This window comes from Suricata suricatta, chromosome X, assembly GCF_006229205.1.
Source record: "Suricata suricatta isolate VVHF042 chromosome X, meerkat_22Aug2017_6uvM2_HiC, whole genome shotgun sequence".
In the NCBI taxonomy this organism is placed as follows: Eukaryota; Metazoa; Chordata; class Mammalia; order Carnivora; family Herpestidae; genus Suricata; species Suricata suricatta.
This window is the reverse complement of record NC_043717.1, coordinates 43,014,400-43,033,935: the sequence shown is the minus strand read 5'-3', so window position 1 is coordinate 43,033,935 and position 19,536 is coordinate 43,014,400. Positions and strand designations below refer to the sequence as shown.

Sequence of the window (19,536 nt, the reverse complement as noted above, 5' to 3'; positions counted from 1 at the left end):
AAACAGGGCTGGGCACTGTGGGGGGCTTCAGAGATGGAGCTGAGGTTTGGGGGGAATGTGCCTTCTGTCCCGGGGGCAAAGCAGAAGGCCTGGGGACAGAGCAGGCTGGGATGGGGAGGGTTGCTGGAAGGCTGGAATTAGCCAGGTGGCCTTTCACTCCTGTTCCTGACCTTCTCTCCCCATCTCCCCCACTACCACCCAGCGGAGCTAGAGAAGCAGAAAGGTATGATGCGGCCTAATGCCTCACAGCCCGGAGGGGCCAAGGACTCAGTGAATGGCACGCTGGCCCGCAGCAGCCTGGAGGACACATATGGGGCAGGCGATGGGCTCAAACGGGGCGCGCTCAGCAGTTCCCTGCGAGACCTCTCTGATGCAGGCAAGTCTTTGGGGCCCCTGCCCTGACTGGGGAGATGTGGGACCGGGTGTCCTCTCTGCCTCCTATCACTGACCGCCAGCCTCTCCTGTACCCACCACACCTGCATGCACCTGGTCTTTTATCCAGAGCCCCGGGTGCTGTGTTGCAGGGGGCCTGGGAGCCAGGTCAGATCAGGTGGAGCCCAGAGTTTGGGCCAGGGAGTGTGAAGTGGGGCCACAGTCAGCCGCCCCCCTCACTGCTCCACCTCTCCTCTCTTTCCTCTTCTATCTCTCCAGCACCACCTCTCCTCCTTCACCATCTTTTCCTCCTCTCACTCCTCCTCTTCCAGCTCTCCTCCTCTCCACCTTCCCCTCTTCAATGGTGGAAAGGGAATAGGGGTGTCTGTCCCCGGGAGGGGCCCAGGTCTGGTGCCCAGCTCTGGAGCCCAGCAGGGTGGGGAGAGGGGGTTGCTGCTCTGACGCTGGGCTCCTTGCTTGTGGGTGCAGGGAAGCGGGGGCGGCGTAACAGCGTGGGATCGCTGGACAGCACCATCGAAGTAAGTGCCAGCTCCTGCCCCACTCGTCCTCTGCATGAGCCCTGCCCTGCCATGGAGCCCCAGAGGAGGAGGGGGCCTGATGCTTCCCCCTCTTCCCTGATGGGAACCTCGAGGCTGCCTCTCCCAGCCAACCACTCTCTCCATCTGTCCTCAACTCTGTCTGTCCTCACTCTGCCTGTCTCTCAGTCTGTCTTCCACTCTCCCTAGCCCCTCTCAACCCCAGGGCCGACTCTGAATAGAGATGCCCTTGGAGTTGGACCATGAGAGGCTCTCACCTCCAAGTCCTGTTCTTTGAGCCTGAGCAAGTCACTCTGTGCCTCTGGGCCTAACATTTTCCCCGCCTGCAAAATGGGGATGAGGAGGAGGTACTACTAATTCTTCCTCTCCCAGCAGAGGCTCAGATGAGATAGTGGATGTGACAGCGGAGCTCTGCAAGCTGGGGAGCTCCATGTATAAGTAGAGGACCATTAAACTGGTTTTCATTATGCCATGGGGGTTCCTGTTTCCCTGGCTCCAGCCCTCAGGGACCAGGTGGAGTTTAGGGTTGGGGGTTTAGGAAGTCAAGACTGGCCTGACTTTCCCCCCTCCCCGCTTCCAGGGGTCTGTTATTAGCAGTCCACGCCCTCACCAGAGGATGCCACCTCCACCCCCACCCCCGCCGCCAGAGGAGTACAAGAGCCAGAGGCCCGTCTCCAACTCCTCATCTTTCCTGGGCTCCCTGTTTGGAAGCAAGAGGGGCAAGGGGCCCTTCCAGATGCCACCACCGCCAACAGGCCAGGCTTCTGCCTCCTCTTCATCTGCTTCTTCCACCCACCACCACCACCACCACCACCACCATGGTCACAGCCACGGTGGCCTGGGGGTGCTGCCTGATGGGCAGTCCAAACTCCAGGCCCTGCATGCCCAGTATTGCCAAGGACCAGGCCCTGCCCCGCCACCCTACCTCCCACCCCAGCAACCTCCTCTCCCCCCACCTCCTCAGCAGCCCCCGCCCCTGCCCCAGCTGGGCTCCATTCCACCACCTCCCGCTTCAGCCCCCCCTGTGGGGCCACACCGCCACTTCCATGCCCATGGCCCAGTCCCAGGCCCCCAGCACTATACCTTGGGCCGGCCAGGCAGGGCTCCTAGACGGGGGGCTGGAGGACACCCTCAGTTTGCTCCACATGGCCGCCACCCCCTGCACCAGCCCACATCTCCATTGCCCCTGTACAGCCCTGCCCCCCAGCACCCTCCAGCCCACAAACAGGGCCCCAAGCACTTCATCTTCAGCCACCACCCACAGATGATGCCAGCAGCAGGGGCTACTGGGGGCCCTGGATCCCGGCCACCAGGGGGCTCCTATTCCCACCCTCACCACCCCCAGTCACCCTTGTCACCCCACTCACCCATCCCACCCCACCCTTCCTACCCACCCCTGCCCCCACCCTCACCCCACACCCCACACTCGCCCCTGCCACCCACCTCCCCCCATGGCCCACTGCACGCCTCTGGGCCCCCTGGCACGGCCAACCCACCCAGTACAAACCCCAAGGCCAAACCAAGCCGTATCAGCACGGTGGTCTGATGAACAGAGGGAGTGAGCCGGGGCCCTGGGAGGTCTGGGAAATCCACAAGAGATTCCCCAGTTTTTCCAAAATATATATATACACATAGAGATGTCCTCCTCCATGCTTTTTCCCTGCCTGGGGACCCCTCCTCTAACCCCCAAGAATCGCCATGGGGTTTCCTTCCAGATTGAAGGATCCTTGCCACCTGAAGCCTAGACGCAGGGCTCTCAAGCTCTGGGGAGTGGTGAGGACCTTTTGGAGTTCCTCGTCCTCTTTTCCCTCTCTCCATCCCACCCCCATCCCCGAGGTGGCCACAGACCTCTGGGCCAGTGTGAGCTCCCCGTCAGCTCTGGCTGGTAGAGAATGGCAGGCAGGTGTCAGGAGCAGTAAAGGGTGGAGGCTTCCCCAGAGCACCTGTAGCCACATGGGGCTAGGAGAGAGCTCTGTAGAGTTGTGGCCAGACCTCAGCAGGCTTGGCCCTCTCTCAGACCTCAGGGCCTGGCTAAACTCCTTCATGTGTCTCTCCACCTGCCAGAGGAACAGGGCTGTCAGTGCACTCAGTGGGTGGGCCCCCACTAATGCTGGCCCCCAAATGGGCAGTGCTTCTTCTCAGAGCCAGCCTCTGTCCTCTCTCCAGTGGGCCCCAGCCCAGACCTCTTCAGCTTCAGGACCTTGCCTCTCATGGCAATGTTCTTATCCTGATAAAAGTCCAGACAGGTTTGGGGGGGGAGTGCTCAGGTCTGGGATGAGAAGGGCACTGCCCTCCCTCACCCATATTGCATGCCCCCCCATTCCCTTACACCAACCCCACCTACAACTGAAGACAATGCACTTTACAGATCTTGCCCACATACACCTAGCTGGGGCAGGGCACCCAGCATTAGCCCTGGGGAGAGAGGCTCCCAGAGGGCCACCATAAGCCCAAGATGTCCTTCCTGAGGCAGATTGAAGCCATCAGAGCAGGGGCTGGGAGCCAGGATGCCTGAGTCCTTCTGTCCGTCAAAATCTCTGCTGCCTCTCCAGCCCCTTTACAGCCCTGTTTATTTATTATAAATATATTTTTTACAAGCCCCAGCTCCTCTTCTTGCCCCGCACATCCAGCTCCTTTCTCAGCTCCTGCCTCCCTCTCCCCCTTCCACCATGGGCTGCAGTACAGACAGACAGACCCTGGCTGTATGAAGGTCCAGGGACCCAGGAGCTTGGGGGTGGGGGAGGGCAGCAGTGGGAGGGGCTGAATGGAGAGGAGCTGGGGTTCAGGCATTGTCTTTTTTCCTCCTTGTATATAAGAATGTATATTTGATGCCTCATAAAAGACCTTGTGCTCACCTCCCGCCTCTGCCTCCTACTTATGCCCCCTCCCCCAGGGTGGAGCCCCTGGAGAGAGAGGCCTTAGCCCAGGGAGGTGAGGAGCTAAGAGTAGCAGCTCAGGCAACTGGGTGGGTGAGATGCTATGGTTGGGTAGGAGGTGGGGATGAGGGAGGTTTCCCTCTCTCAGCTCCTTAACCAACCTGTTAATGTGTGATAGCAGCAAGGGTGTGGGCTTTGGAGTTGATCCAGTTCCAATCCTGGGGTTTTCCCTTCTGAGGCATGCACACTAGGGAGAAGCACCCTCTCTGGGTCTTGGTTTTCTTGATTTAAATCTTGAGGTGATAAAACCATTGCCACATGGAGTTGTGATGATGACATGGCAGTAACGGATGTCAAGCAGACAGCATGGAGTAGGTGCTGGGGAGGTTAGTTCCCTGCTCTTCCTTTCACAAGTGGGATACTTCCTTCTGCTCTTGTGCCATCCATTTGTGCTTATCCTTCCTGTGGCTGGCCTGGCTTTGCTCTGGGGCCCTCCCCACTGCCCAAGGCTGGCCACGTTTCTGTCCTTGAGGGTGGGGGGGGTAGGTGACCTGGGCCAGGAAGACAGGGGCTGGATACATCATAAAAGCTCTTATGTGTATATACTTAGGTTGTTAAATGGTAAATAGCTGGATTCTCTTTAGTTTACATAGGAGGACACAGGTCCAGAGAAGGGAAGTCTTTTCCAAGGCCACACAGCAAGTCAGGATAGGGGTTCCTGACTTCTAGGCCAGTTCCCCCAAACTGTCTTCCTATGAAGTGAACATGTTTCCAGCCCCACCAGTTATGTCCTGGGTCTTGGGAGAGCCTGGGAGGAATGGGGCAGAGCACTGGCTCTTGGTTAGGGTCAGCAGGGTCCCCAGAAACTGCAGTCAGTAAATATGTTTGGTGCTTTCTTAGAGTCTGGAAGAGCCTCTAAGAGGGAATGGTTTGGATGGCCCCACTCTTTAGCAGCATGGACCAAGGTATTTGTTTTCTTCTTCATATGCACATTTGAGTGAGAGAAGCAGCTAGAGCCATGTAACCATTTGATGCCACCACCAGGACCCAAACTTAGCGTTGGAAGAGCTTAGACACAGAGGTTCCAGAATGAAATCCAATAAGCATTTTTAAAAAGTTTTAAGTTTATGTATTTATTTTGAAGGAGACAGAGACAGCATGAGTGGGGAGGGGCAGAGAGAGAGGGAAAGAGAGAATCCCAAGCAGGCTCTGAGCTGCAGAGTCAGCTGTGGGGTTCAAACTCATGAAACTGTGAGATCACGACCTGAGCCAAAACCAAGAGTCAGACACTGAACCAACTAAGCCGCCCAGGTGCTCCAGCCTTTCTCTCTCTGGTGGGCAAAGCTGGACTGCCTTTGGTCACACCCCATTCTCTCACCTTTAACTTGGGGCTGTTTTTGTCTTCCCAAAGCTTAGCTTTTAGCACTCAAATCCTGGCTCAGTCACAAACTTGACTGTGTAGCCTTTGGCAAGTCATCTAGCCCCTCAGAGCCCGGGTCTTCCACCTGTGAGAAAGGATAATAATCTCACAGGGAAATTGTTAACAGATGCATATGAAATGCCTCCCTCCTGCCAGACGCACAGTAAGCTGTTCTCTGCCACCTACAGAAATGAAGGCAAACTCCTTGTCTTGACATTGGAGGTCCTCCACCACATGGCCCCAGCCTATCTCCTAATCCTCATTCCTTGCCCACACTTTGACCACCTACTTACTGTTCCCCGAAAAGGCCTGTAAATTTCAGACGCTGTATTTTACCTGTGCCTTCGGGCCCTATTCCCCCTCCCAAAGATACTCCCCCTCCCAGATATCTATGATGGTTTTCTCACTTGTGAGATGAGCTTAAAAGACCCATCCCTCACAAAACTTTCCCTTGATCATATCCTCTGAGAGCTTTCATCATTATCTTTTTTCCTCACCAGGCCATAAGTGGCTCAAGGGTGACAATGGTCTGAATCATCTCTGTCCAGAGCATTGCACAGCACAGATGACCCTGAAATTTTGTTAATTTCAATGAAAGAATAGTTCTTTCCAAGCTAAAGCTTAGGTATCTTTGCATTGGTTGATTTATTGATTGCTGCAACCTGTGTACCAAGCTTTTGGGCTCCCTGGGACCTCTTCATACCTCTTGCAGCTCTTTCCAGTGTTCCCCCCTCCCCCTTTCACTGGTCTGTCCCTGCCCCTCCCCTCCCTGGAACCTCACTATCCAGACTGTGGAGGGGTAGTTTGGCTCCTTACCTCCCCGTTTCTTTTTTTTTTTTTTAATTTTTTTAATGTTTTATTTATTTTTGAGAGAGAGAGAGACAGCTTGGGCAGAGGGTCAGAGAGAGGGGGAGACACAGAATCTGAAGACAGGCTCCAGGCTCTGAGCTATCTGTCAGCACAGAGCCCAACGCAGAGCTCGAACCCATGAACCGTGAGATCATGACCTGAGCCGAAGCCGGACACTCAACTGACTGAGCCACCCAGGCACCCCAACCTCCCCATTTCTTTGAGGGCCTGAAGACAAGAAGCCTAGTGGCTATCCGGCTCTCAAAAGTCCTACTCCCAGTCTCTTTGGGGACGTGGATGGGGAGGGACAACACATAACAAAAGACAAAGGTCCTAGACTCTCACAGAGTCTTTGTCCTAGACCAGTGCTGTCCAATAAGTCTTTCTGTGATAATGGAAATGTCCTATATTTGTGCTGTCCAGTACAGTAACCCCTAGCACATGTGGCTACTGGGCACTTGGAATGTGGCTAGTGCAACTGAAGAACTGAATTTTTAAATTTAAATTTAAATAGCCACATGTGGGTAGTGGCTACCATATTAGCACAGGACAAGACCCTCAGGAATGTACAGCCTGGCAGGGATCATGTCCATGCAATAAGTACAGGTCCAGAAGGGAGCACAGCACGTATGGGGGAAGCTAAGGAGGGAAAAACCCAACTTGGTGTGGGAGTTGGGGGGGTGGGCAAGGAGGGAACTGCCCCTTAGCTGTGTCTTGAAAGGTGAGTGGCAGCAGGGGGTGCCTGGCTGGCTCAGTTGGAAGAGTGTGGGGCTCTTGATCTCAAGGTCATGAGTTTGAGCCCATGTTGGGTGTAGAGATTATGTAAATTAAAAAAAAAAAGAAAAGACAAGTGTAGGAGTTATCTTGGTAAAGAAGAGTATTTGTCAGAGGGAGCGGTGTATACAAAAGCCTGTGAGTGTGTTATGTGTATGAGTGTGTGATGTGTTAGTGGCATAGTGAGAACGGAATGGGGGAGGGAAGCCCTGGTGGTAGGCATTAGCATATCCCAAAGCTTGAAGGCTGGCAATCAGTGTACCCTCATTTCTCTGTTGCCAACCGGTTTTTTTTTTTCCACTGGAGCCTCATGAGGACCTGAAGCAAGACCCTGTATATATTATAACATAGCCTATATAATGTCCCCACCGTAAAGTTACTGTTTTTCCCTTTGTAATAAATGAGCATCTGGTGGAGAGCTACATTGAGATTATGTAAATATCCTGTTCTTCTCAAACTTGCACCCACAAGTTTTAGTATTGAGTGATGATTCTCCAAGTGGCCAAATGGTGATTTTCGAATGCCGTCATTCCTTTGACATGGATTGTTGGCTTTCCACTATAAGGGAAAGCTTTCCCTTCTTCTACATTTATTTGTTTATCTCCTCATGGACTCTTGGTTGTCTGTTGTATTCAGTGAGTTATAACACATTAATATCATTATTTGATGTTCAAAAATGCCCCAGATGTGGCCAGAAGGAGGCCCTCCAAGCTGCTCCTGTATCTTCTTGGCAGGTCTCCAACTTTCTTTGGGCATTTCCTTATTTTCTGGCACCACAAGATGCTCCAGGCCCATTTTGTATTTTCCCTGCTCAGTCTTAGAATAAGCCACTTTTTCCAAGGAGCCCTGGTCCTTTTTAGTGGAAAATGGCATTTGGGAACCAACATATGGGCCAAGATTTCAGGGTTATAGATGTGTTTTAAGAGTTTACTTTTTTTATGTCTTTATTTTATTTTGAGAGAGAGGCAGAGAGTGAGCAGGGGAGGGGCAGAGAGAGAGGGAGACACAGAATCTGAAGCAGACTCCAGGCTCTGAGCTGTCAGCACAGAGCCGGACGCGGGGCTTGAACCCACAGATTGTGAGATCATGACCTGAGATGAAGTCGGATGCTTAACCGACTGAGCCACCCAGGTGCCCTAAGTGTTTACTTTTTTACCTGGAAAAAGTCTGAGCATCTGTAGATGATTTTCTTACTCCATTCTTCCTTTAAGGAAAAGCTTTCCCTTTTCCCTCATTTTTTAAAACGTGTATCAGTGTGGAGTCATGAATTTTTATTTCGCTCTTCAATGAGTTATAATCCACTATCATAATTCATTTGGAATTATCATTATTTTGAATATATTGTTTTATTATGTGTATGTATATATCCGTAAATTCACACAGATACCTTGATACCTTGAGGAGGCTCTTTTAATAATCCAGGCTAGAGATAATAATGGCTCTCAGGGAGATAGATTAGAAAATGGCATGAGGAGGGGATGGATGGATTCCACAGCTATTTAGTTAGGCCTTACAGCTCATACCTACATCACTAGAAGGGACCTAAAAATTTTGCAAATCAAAATAGTGAGGTACAAAGTCACTCTCATTCTGGTCATCCAGAACACATGGATGGGGTGAGTGTGGTCGAGAGCCTAGCCAAGGCTTCCAGTCACTGCCCAACACTAACTCCATGCCAGACTCTCTCAGGGCGGGTAGGTGAGGCCAACTTAGCCCCCAGCCCGGGGTGGGCTCTCTGGTGCTTCTCAATTCTTAACTCTGCAGTGCCCAGATGCAGATTGACTTCCAGCAAGACCCAAGGGTTGGGAAAGGAACCCATTTCCTGAGCACTTTACTGGGCCTGGGGGAGTGGATATGGGGAGCACCATCTGAGACGTTTAGAGTGGTCAGAGAGACCTGGGTTTGAATTCTGGCTCTGCCACTTGCTAGCCATATGACTTGGTAAGTTTATACTTCCCTGAGCTTCAGTCTCCTTATCTGTAAAATAGGGATAGCAATACCTATTTCATAGCACTCAGCCCTTGGTGAATGGCACTTATCATTGTCTCTAATCTTCATAACTACCCTATGAGGAAAGGATTATAGAGCCTCATTGGATAAGTGAGAAAATCAAGGCTAAGGGAGATGAGGTACTCTGCAGATCTCAGTTGGTGAATGTCAGCGTCAGTAAAGCAGGGACCATGTCTGTCTTGGTCACCATTATATTCTCAGGGCCCAGAAAAGTGCCTGGTGCATAAGAGGAATTTAATAAATATTTGTGCATGAATGAATTCAATCTGACTGGCTTAAAAGACTCTATGCAATTTCCATTTGCCCTTCTAGGATGGTGGGGATGGTGTCTGGGCTAAGGACCTCAGAGAAGGCTGATCTGGGACCCCAAACCTGGTCTCCTGACTCCTGATTCATGTTCTTTTCCCTTCACTGAGCTGCATCTAGATAGAAAGGCTGAACCTCCTTTAGCCTAGGATTTGGCACATATCCCACCTTCTGCATTCTCCTTACCCATCTCCTGCCCCATCCTTATTAAATTTTTTAAACATTTATTTATTTCTGAGAGACAGAGGGACAGATCATGAGTAGGGGAGAGGCAGAGAGAGAGGGGCACACAAAATTGGAAGCAGGCTCCAGGCTCTGAGCTGTCAGCACAGAGCCCGAGGCAGGGCTCGAACCCACGAACTGTGAGATCATGACCTGAGCCGAAGTCTGACGCTGAACTGACTGAGCCACCCAGGCGCCCCTCTTCTGCCCCATCCTATCCCCGGTGAGAACAAATGATAGGAAGAACATTTGACCAAGAGGTAGCAACTTCCAGTGTAACCATGGGCAAGTTGTTTAGTCTTTCTAGAATTTAGTTCCTCATCTATAGAATGGGTAAATTGACCTACATCTTTGCCAGGACAAAGGTTAAGGGAAATTGCAAAGATTAATAATAATTAAAATAATTAGGCCTATCTGACCCAAGGGTGTGAGCCCCTACTGGTGTCCACTGCTCTATCAGATAGGATGTCCTTAGCTCAGTCCTAATAAAGTAGGCAGAATGATGGACCTAAGTGGGACATGGTATGTGATTAGGAACAGTTAACTGTTCCCTGCTTCAAACATATTCAAGCTTATAACAGAAGTTTAATATACACAGGAAGTGTTTGCAAAGAGTATATATATACTAAGGATGTTCAAAAACATGCATTCATTTTTCTTTTGTTTACTCAACATTTACTGCTTACCATGCCAAGTGCCAAGGATGTATAAAGCCACATGGTCCCTGCCCTTAAGGAATTCAACCTGATGGGGGAAGACAAAATAAGCATTTACACAAGTACTCTAATATGTGCACACTAGGTGTCCAAACTGTGTGCAATAGGCCCACAATCAATGAATAACATAATCCTCAAATGCAACAGATGCCTGATGTGTGGGCAAAGTACTGGTTTGCTGCGCAAAGTAGTTGTAATAAACCTATTCGGAAACTGCTCAATGAACATGAACACAATAGGAGCAGATGTACACATAGTAGGTACCCAAATGCATATGACAGGGGCTATACACAATAAATACAACCCATGTACACAGATGTTTGATAAGGTCACTGTAGGCTTAGAAATGGTAGGTGTTTAATACAGTAGGTGCTAGTAGGTGATAAATATGCTTTTGCTAAACATCCAACAGTTAAAAGATAATATATACTCAGGCTTATTTTATAGGAGTACCTTTCACAGATGTGTACACAATTAAATTGCATACAGAACATTTGAAAGTGTTCATTAAAATGCTGACTGACAATGACTCTTTGAGGATTATGAATGGAAGGTCAAACTCTGAGACGCCTCTACCCATAACCCTGGATGAAATAAATACTTCCTTCCTCTCCTTGGGACCCAGGGTTCCAAAAATCCATAATTCCCAGGGAATGAGCAACGTCTTGTCTTCCTTCTTTCAAAGCCCTAGAAGTGTCAGCGCCTAGAGCTGAGAACTCCTACGTCTCTCCCAACCTGCATGCCAGCATAAGAGGCCTGTTGCTGTCAGGCACCCAAAGCCGCCCTCTGCGGCCCACACCGGAAAGACCCTGGAGAAGAAAATGTTGGGGCGGGGCTCCCACCAGGGCTGAGGTCATAGAGGAGGGAGCCAGTTTTGGCCCACCACCCACCAACGCCAGCTCCTCTTCCGGTCTCTCTTTATACCGCGCATGCGTACCACTGGCCTTTAAACGTGCGCCGCCGGTCCACCGGAAAAGGATCCGGCAGTTTAATCACAATTTTGCTCCTCCGCCGCCAAGGTGGACTATATGCTCTCAGTCTCGGAGGTACTTTTGAGTTCCCGCTTCCAAATAGGGAACCCATGTCTGCAGATTCAGCTCAGTCTCCACGGAATTAAGGTTTCTTAGAGCTTGGCCTCATGCAAGGTATACGAGGCTCGGAGGGACACACCGCGGAGGGATCCGGTTTGTTGTGGTGAGGGAGGCGGGGGGAGACGCTGACAAACCAAGATGGCGGCGGCGGCGATGAAGGCCGCGGTGGCTGGGAGGTAACTGTGTTGGTAAAGGCTGCGGTAGTTGGGAGGCAGCGGCGGAGTTTGGAAGGAACAAGGCAGGACGAAGAGGCGGTATCAGTAGCGCCAGCCTGAGCCTCTCGGAGCGCGGTAGCTACACGCCCCCCAAGGCCCTCGGCGGGCGGCGGCTGCCCAGCTTAGGGCCTAGTCCCCGAGCAGTGCCTCGGCTTCATACAGCGGTGTCCGCCATGAGTCCTTAAGAGCGGTCCGAGCCCTCCAGTCCTAGGGCCCACCATGGAGCCGGGGTCCGACGACTTCCTCCCGCCCCCGGAGTGCCCGGTGTTCGAGCCTAGCTGGGCCGAGTTCCGAGACCCTCTTGGCTACATCGCGAAAATCCGGCCCATCGCCGAGAAGTCGGGCATTTGCAAGATCCGCCCACCCGCGGTAAGTCCTGGGGTCCGTGGTCGCCAGCGGTGAGGCCGGGATGAAGAACTAGCATATCAGGCGGAGAACTCTGGGAGGGCAGCTCGAGGTGTGAGGAAATGGGGGTGGCTGGGGCTCTTGTGGATGTGGCGGTCGGAGAACGGGTGATGGGGCCAGGGGTCCCTTAGCGGTGTGAGACCCCCAAGGGATCTGGGTCTCTGACCCACCCTCACTTTCACTCTGCCTTTCAGATTCATTTCTGGTGAGGTTCAAAACAGGGATGCCTAGTGGGCCCGGGAGAGTTCAGAGAGGTTCCTGCACATCTCTCAGTTATCCCGGACCACCCAGGTCAAGGCTGCACCAAATAAGGCCTTTTTTCCGTTTATTGTCATCACTTCCCTCGAGGCAGGCAATGTGGTGTAGTGGAAAGACCACAGCTCTAAAGGGAGACAGACCTGAGTTCAAAATTGCAATGTGAAGCTAACCAGCTGTGTGACCTTGGACAAGTAACTTAATCTCTCTGAGCCTGTGAAATGAGTCTCCTGAACGCTTATTTGGAAAATTGGATTAAACTAGGTAGAGTGTCTGTGTAGTAGGCGCTAGATAAGTGGTAATTATTGTGACTGCGAAGGCGTTTCATGTGGTCATTGGTTTGCTCCTATGTGGGTTGACTCATATTTACTCACGCCCTGTCAGACCAATCCATCTATGATAATGTCCTGCCCTAGTAGATCAGGAAATCAGTCTCACAGGGAATGTTCTATCTGACTCCCTTGAGATGGGCTTAGGGAATTGGCCCCTTCTTTTCCTAGTTGAAGGCAATATCCTTCCCTGCATGTCACCCCCCACTGACTCCTATGAATAGGTTTGGACCAGTCGGCTTGGCGGTGGGGTATGAGTCCTTCTCAGAAGATTTGTACTGTTTTGTCCCAGGATGTAGCAGGTCCTAGAGGATAGGGTATTCTTGGACTCCCAAAAACAGAATGGAGCTATGGAAGTCTGTCTCCTTTAGAACCCTTGATTTCCAGAGGTCAATGACAAAGGGCATATCTTTGTTCCTAGGCCTGACTTCAGGCCGAAAGAAGTCCCCCAAGGGCTAGGATAGGCTGCCACCTTGCTGGCATGGAGGAGAAATGATGGTATGTGTGTTCAGTCACCACTTGGGATTCCAAGGGCAGGAATTGAGTTTGGAACAGGGTGTTTTTGATTAGGTGTCTCCTGGCTGAAACAGGATGGGAAGCCTCTCTGCCACCTGAGGAGGGCACTATAGGCCTGGTGCTTTCTGGTGTTCAGCCACAGATCTAGGCTAGTTTCAGTTGGACCTTCTGGGATGTGTTGGGTAAGCTAATTTTTAGCCTGACCACAGATCTCTGAGGTATCCTTTTTCATGGTGAAGGAATGCCATTAGGTAGTGAGAAGTCAGGAAGGCTTGCAGAAAGGAGAGACTGGAGTCCTAGGCAGCGTCAAGGAGGCACTCCCTGAAGTGATCCAGCAGGCATTTGGGAAAGAATCGTATCTGACGCGGAAGGGTTGCTGAGGCCTGAATTTCTGTTTTTCTGCTTTAGACTTATGGGCAGGCTGGTCTTGTGTAGGTACTGTTGCCCTTCCTTGGGGGACCAAGAAGGGGGAAAGTGACACATCGTGTGTGTGTGTGTGTGTGTGTGTGTGTGTGTGTGTGTGAGAGAGAGAGAGAGAGAGAGAGAGAGAGAGAGGGAGAGGGAGAGTGTGAGACCTGCAGGGGGCCATCTTTTGTTGTGCTTCTCTACCCCAATGATGTGCTTCCCTCCAATCCAGGATACCTAGTCTCTCTGGTTTTGTTCAGTTTTTTCCTCCTGTAGAGTTGCTCCTACGCCGACTAGCTGAAATTCGAAGCACTTGCCCAAGTGGTGCTTGGGCCCAGAGTGGGAACCTGCGTATGGGTGGGTGCTTGGAAATTGGAGATTTGGGCTTTGAATTGCTAGGCAGTTGACTGCTGCTCTTGGGGAAGGTGGGTGGGAGGAGAGTGTTGGTACCCTGGTGTAGACGCAGGGGATCTTGGAAGGCCCTTGCTTCCTGCATCAAGTAGACAACTTTTTTTTTTTTTTTAAATCACTATCCTAATAATATGGGTGTATTTGGCACCCAGGAATATGAGACGGAAGGCAGGATTGAGAGAGCTCATAGGTCCTAGGGAGAGCCGGGGGGGAGGTTTGCTGGACCTTCCCCAGCTATCTGTTGCACCCACAGCTCCTGTTCTAGGATTTGGTTCTGCCATTTCCTGTCTGGTTGCTTGATATTGTGCTTATTCTTATCCAGAACTTGATTCAGCAGGAAAGAAGGGTTCCTGGAATTTTGGATTTGAGTACCTTTCTGCCTGTGCTAAGGGGAGTGACCTGCTGGTGGATGGCAAGAGGGCATGAGGAGCTTGTCTGGGCTTGAGCCATACCATTTTAGTCTCTTTTCTCTCTTTCTTTCTTTTTTTTGTTTTGTTTTGTTTTGTTTTGTTTTAATTTGCCCCTGCTTCACTGAGCCCCAGGTGTTTGCTGCAAACCTGCTTCGGCTGGGGGATTGTGGGATTAAGGGGAGTATGTGTGCCTGCAAGTAAGAGTCCTCTGGCCTCTTTTCTAAAAGTGTGTGTGCAGAAGAAGCCAACAGCTTTTTCTTCTCTTTTACTACCCCCCACTTCCATATGTATGTATGTGTGTATGAACACTGGTATCGTGGTGTAGTACAAAGCCTTGGACTGGAGGTTAGAAGACCTGGCTTCTAGTCTTGGCTCTACCACTAAATCAGCATGTGATTTTGGAGAAATCACATTTCATCTCTGGGCTTCACTTTCCCCATTCATACAATGAGGGCATTGGTCTAGGTTACTGTAGGTGGTTTTTACCACCCCAGCAGGAGCCAGGGCTCTGGGAAGGAGAGGACTACATGGGAGGTTTGGGGGGTGGGGGGAAGGGCATCAGGGAGAGGCTCCCCACAGTTACTCTTTGGTAGGACACAGCAAACCTCAACTTGGCAGGGCAGAGTCACCCCCCCCCGCCCTCCCCCCCCTTTCATCATTCTTCTGTGACTTCCTTCTTTCCAAATTCTCCCATTCTTTGCCAGCACGGTTGGGTATCCCATCACTAACCCTTCCCCCTCCCTCACCCCCCCCCACCTTTTCCTATATACTGGACAGGTATTTGAGAGAGGACCCACAGGAAGCCTTGCCGACTAGGTAAATGATGCAGATTCTTGCTCCCCATTCTTTGTTTTCCCTACAGCATGTGTCTCAGGCCCTTTGAACTGAGAGAACTCCTTTGGATAACATTTTTCATTTGAAAACCAGTTTAATTTTCCATATCAATATTATGAGAGAACCAGGGCAAGTATTTGTATTCCCACCTTACAGATGAGAATACAGGCTCAGAAAGGTAAAATCCCATACCTAGTAAGTAGTGGAGCTATGACATGAATTCAGGTCTTCTGACTCCAGATCCTTGCACTTACCAGTACTTCCAGACTGTGTCCTACAATACATGGGGAACAAGGAGTTAAGGTGGATATAGAGAGAGTTTGGGGTCAACTGTTTTGGGCCCCATCTCTCTGTTTCTTGAAATCCTGGTGCTGTACTGTTGGGAGTGATGTGGGAGAAATGTCAATGCTTGGGGCATTGAATATGAACTTGAGGGGCTTCTGGGGGCCCTGTGGTGAGTTCTGGCGGGGAGCAGGTAGTGGGTTGGGTGTTTGCCAAGTTAAAGGGCCTGGGGTGGCCAGAGGTCTGGGAAGTCATGAACGTGGTGCTGAGCTGCTCATGGTGCCCTCTGGCCTTGCACTGTACTGAAATAACTCAACTCCCTTTTCCCGTCTGTGTAACCTTTCCCCCCCCTCACCCCCCAGGACTGGCAGCCACCCTTTGCTGTAGAAGTGGACAACTTCAGGTTTACTCCCCGAATCCAGAGGCTGAATGAACTAGAGGTGAGAAGACTAGCAGCTGGTGGCGGGGGTGGATATGTGAACTCCAATCCCACTTCCCTCATACCTTCTTGAGCTAAGGTGCTTTACTTGACTATGCCTGTATTCTCTCTTCTGTGAAGTTGCATGGAGGTCATGGAGGAAGCTTTAGAGCTCTGTGTATAACCAAGAGCAGGAGCATTTAGCATCTTCCAATATGATAACTCAAAGACTAGGGATGTCCCTTTCCCTAAAGCAAGTCCCTTACTACTTCTGAAAGTCCCTGTCAGCCATTCTATCGTAACTGAGTAGAGAAATAGAGGGTTGGCTGAACCCTTTCGTGCTTGGCCAGCTGAATGTGGTCTCATTATCAAATTGATTCATAGCCCTGTGCTTTCCTGCCTTCCTTCTATGGGGCTTGGTGAGGTGGGACATGAGGTTGAAGGGCAGGAACAACACAAGAACTGATCTGTCAAGGCTAGAATGGTTATAAACTTAGAGAGGAGTCAGGCAGGTAGGCTTTTCCTCTCCTTTTTATGTGTAGAAAGTCCAGGCCCTGTGCATGGATAGGTGAGGTTCTCCACTAAGGGCTTGAGCATGCCCTGGGGGTAATGAGAGTGGGTACTTTGAAACCAGTTCCTGGGAAGATCTTGGAGTTTCCCAGGGAAGATACAGTTGAGAACTATGTTACCACCTTCTCCCCTCATTATTATGTATCCATAAACCTTACTAGATGCCCTGGGGAGGGGATGTTTTAGGCCCTCCTAGAAATTTATGACCTAAAAGCTTACTTATTTCTAGACTACAGTTACTCAGCCTTGGTGCTATTGACATTCTGGCCCAGGTAATTTGTCATGAAGGGGCTATCCTATGCTTTGTAGGATGTTTATTAGCACCCTGGGCTTCTCCTTGTTAGATGGCAGTAATACCTTTTCCCAGTTATGACAATCAAAAAATGTCTCCAGACATTGCTAAATGCCCCCCCCCACCCCCGCGAGCAAAATTGTTCCTCACTGAGAACCAACCACTGTTCTAGGGTTAGTCTAGGAGCTGTCCTGGTCAGGGCAAAAATCATCTCATGAATGGGGTATAAGTTCCTTATAAAGAAATGGATCTGTGGAGGTACAGCTTGTGCAAGGTGTCACCTAGCATGGGATAAAGGCAGGTTTTCTGGAGACACTGTTCTGGCTATTGATGGGGAGGAGCAGGGAAGAGGCCAAGATTGGAAAGCTAAGATGGAGGGAGTAGAATTGCTGGCCTCTTCTAGATTTCCACAGCTAAATAGCCATAGGTTGTTTCTTTCCACAAACAGACCTTAGTTTTCCCCATCTATGAAATAGAACTGTTTCTGTTCCTCTGATGGGATCTGAGCAAGGCGATGACTTACCTGGTTCTCCTGAGCATCAGGCCCTCTGACCAGGGCAAGGTGGTTCTAGATGTAGAGCCTTGGGGAGCATTTCTTTTGTCATTGAGATTTCAATGAAGCAAGCAAGGATGCTTGTTCCTAGCATCGTTGGCCCACATTGGGCCCTGTGTTGGCCAGGTGCCAGTGCTGCTTTGGTACACTATCTCTTAGTTCTTCAGGCCGTTCGGTCTCCAGCATGCACTCTCAGCCTTCGGCCACCATGGGACAAGTTTTGTGGTGCATAAGAAGAGGTAAATGTGCTCTTTTGGAGCCTTCGATCTGAAACATACCTAGAACTTAAATACAGTTCTGGAGTTTCCAGAGAGCCTTCACTGTTTCATAAGTGCACCCTTCTGGAGTAAGTGGACTGGGCAGTTATTTTAGTTCACCTTTATAATTAGAAAATAGAGGTCCAGAGAATAGAAGGCTATACAAGCAAATCAGTAGCAGGGAACAAGCTAAAATTTAAGTTATTTGACATTCAGATCTCTTGGTACCTGCTCTGTGACTTAAGGAAACAGAGGCTCTCTGTAACAGGGATGGTGATATTCACACAGCCCTGTTGAAGAGATTGAAAGAGCTGTTGTGATCTAAAGCTCTCTGTTTTGAGACCTTGGGCTTATCCTGACTAGAAGGTGGCAGAGATGAGAGAGAGGTGGGCTAAGCACTGGCTAAAGTTTGGGATCCATTTCACTGGGAGAGACCCTGGATGGTAGGCTGCTCTGTACACTTTTTTCTCTCCAAAGATTAGGTCAGAAGACAGGGCTTAGGTGGAGGAGGAGGGCATCCTCTTTGATCAATTTCTTCTCCAGGCCCAGACAAGAGTGAAGCTGAACTATTTGGACCAGATTGCCAAATTCTGGGAAATCCAGGGCTCCTCCTTAAAAATTCCTAATGTAGAACGGCGGATCTTGGACCTTTACAGCCTCAGCAAAGTAAGAGAAGGTTTTTCTCAAATCCTTCCCCACTCCTTAATATTCTTGGTACTCAGGGGGCTCCCTTGGTTTGGATATTAGATCTCTAGGCTGCAGTGGAGGGGCACCGCCTGGTAGCACATGACCTGTCGTCAGAACTTCTTGGCATCTCCTACTGCAATTTGACTCTGAGTGGTGGTGGTAGGAGGAGGGATAGTCCCCTTTGAAGTGAGGGGCTGGACTTGTCCTCATCGCCCTTTCTACAGGCCTACTCCCTCATGTACATACACACAGCACATCCACATCTCTTCCTGCTTATCCCTGCAGATCGTGGTGGAGGAAGGTGGCTACGAAGCCATCTGCAAAGACCGTCGGTGGGCCCGGGTGGCCCAGCGCCTCAACTACCCACCAGGCAAAAACATTGGCTCCCTGCTACGCTCCCACTATGAACGCATCGTTTACCCTTATGAGATGTACCAGTCTGGAGCCAACCTGGTGGTAAGGATGCCAGGCTGGGGTGGAAGAAGGCTTTCCCCCCCACACCAGATGCAGATTTCCCACACTTGCTCCTAATGGAACTGGTTCAGGGAACTAGAGACCTGGGAGCTAGACTCTACCCTTTTCTAGTGGTGCTTATTCTCTTCTCATGCTGCCTAGGATCAGAGGTCCTGGGGTTGCCCCCAGGGCTAGCCTACTATCCAATATATAAAAAGGTTTTAACTGATACAGGAATTCCAAGGAGGGAGAGATATTTTAGGCTGGAGAGGTCTGGGAAGAGATGGCGTCTGATTTAGTTAGGGAGATGGTTGTGAGGAGGTGGTTTGAAGGAGGAATGACCTAAGCAAAGGCAAGAGAAGAATTCTCAAACTGTGTGCTAGTGTCATTGATAATGACCAGTTGAGCAGGGCCTTATGGTGTGGGTCAAGTGGGTGCAGCCACAGCTTTATTTGTTGTATCGGGTAAGGGTAGAGGAAGTCATTGTTGGGGGCTGGGGCTCCGTACCCTCACCTTTATTCCTTACATGTCCCCAGCAGTGTAACACACGTCCATTTGATAATGAGGAAAAGGACAAGGAATACAAACCCCACAGTATCCCCCTTCGACAGTCTGTGCAGCCTTCCAAGTTCAATAGCTATGGCCGGCGGGCCAAGAGACTGCAGCCTGATGTGAGTACTTCACTTCTAACTCAGAGCTTTGGGGTGGGAGTCCTCTCTATCCCTCTGACTAGAGTTCTGTTCCCTGTTCCACTTTTCTTCACTCCGTTCTCTGAGTTTTGAGCAGTAGTGTTTTCCACTCCATATTCTGAGTTGGGTCTTGATCTGCTCATATGATATCTTTTCTGTGTTTGCCCTTCTTGCCTGTCTTGTTCTTTCCTGACTCATTCTGTTTTTAGGGGTAGAACTCTTCTTTTCCCTTATACCTGTATCCTAGCTTTGGGCAGAAGCTTATGTGCCAAACAGTCTTTTAGGCACTGGGGATACAACAGAGAGTAAGATAGACATTGTCCCTGGGCTCACTGAAGCATGTCACTTAGCAGATCGTATTA

The 19,536-nt window shown here is 50.5% G+C and overlaps 2 protein-coding genes across 9 annotated transcripts in view; both read left to right on the top strand.

Moving 5' to 3' along the window:
* The window catches only part of IQSEC2 (IQ motif and Sec7 domain 2), a 78,200-nt gene extending 74,674 nt beyond the window's left edge, over nucleotides 1–3,526 (top strand). For 3 of the 4 annotated variants that reach the window (XM_029930149.1, XM_029930152.1, XM_029930150.1), the window contains 3 exons: nucleotides 203–376; nucleotides 862–911; nucleotides 1,510–3,526. In XM_029930149.1, coding sequence (XP_029786009.1) covers nucleotides 203–376; nucleotides 862–911; nucleotides 1,510–2,475 — 1,190 coding nt within the window. In that variant the 3' untranslated portion in view covers nucleotides 2,476–3,526. The remainder of the gene's footprint in view (nucleotides 1–202; nucleotides 377–861; nucleotides 912–1,509) is intronic. The other variant, XM_029930151.1, reaches the window with a different exon arrangement.
* Nucleotides 3,527–11,121: 7,595 nt separating this feature from the next.
* The window catches only part of KDM5C (lysine demethylase 5C), a 35,779-nt gene continuing 27,364 nt past the window's right edge, over nucleotides 11,122–19,536 (top strand). For 3 of the 5 annotated variants that reach the window (XM_029929452.1, XM_029929451.1, XM_029929448.1), the window contains exons 1-5: nucleotides 11,123–11,777; nucleotides 15,618–15,695; nucleotides 17,889–18,011; nucleotides 18,318–18,488; nucleotides 19,022–19,156. In XM_029929452.1, coding sequence (XP_029785312.1) covers nucleotides 11,628–11,777; nucleotides 15,618–15,695; nucleotides 17,889–18,011; nucleotides 18,318–18,488; nucleotides 19,022–19,156 — 657 coding nt within the window. In that variant the 5' untranslated portion in view covers nucleotides 11,123–11,627. Of the gene's footprint in view, nucleotides 11,778–15,617; nucleotides 15,696–17,888; nucleotides 18,012–18,317; nucleotides 18,489–19,021; nucleotides 19,157–19,536 lie in introns of all 5 variants that reach the window. The other 2 variants (XM_029929453.1, XM_029929449.1) reach the window with 2 other exon arrangements.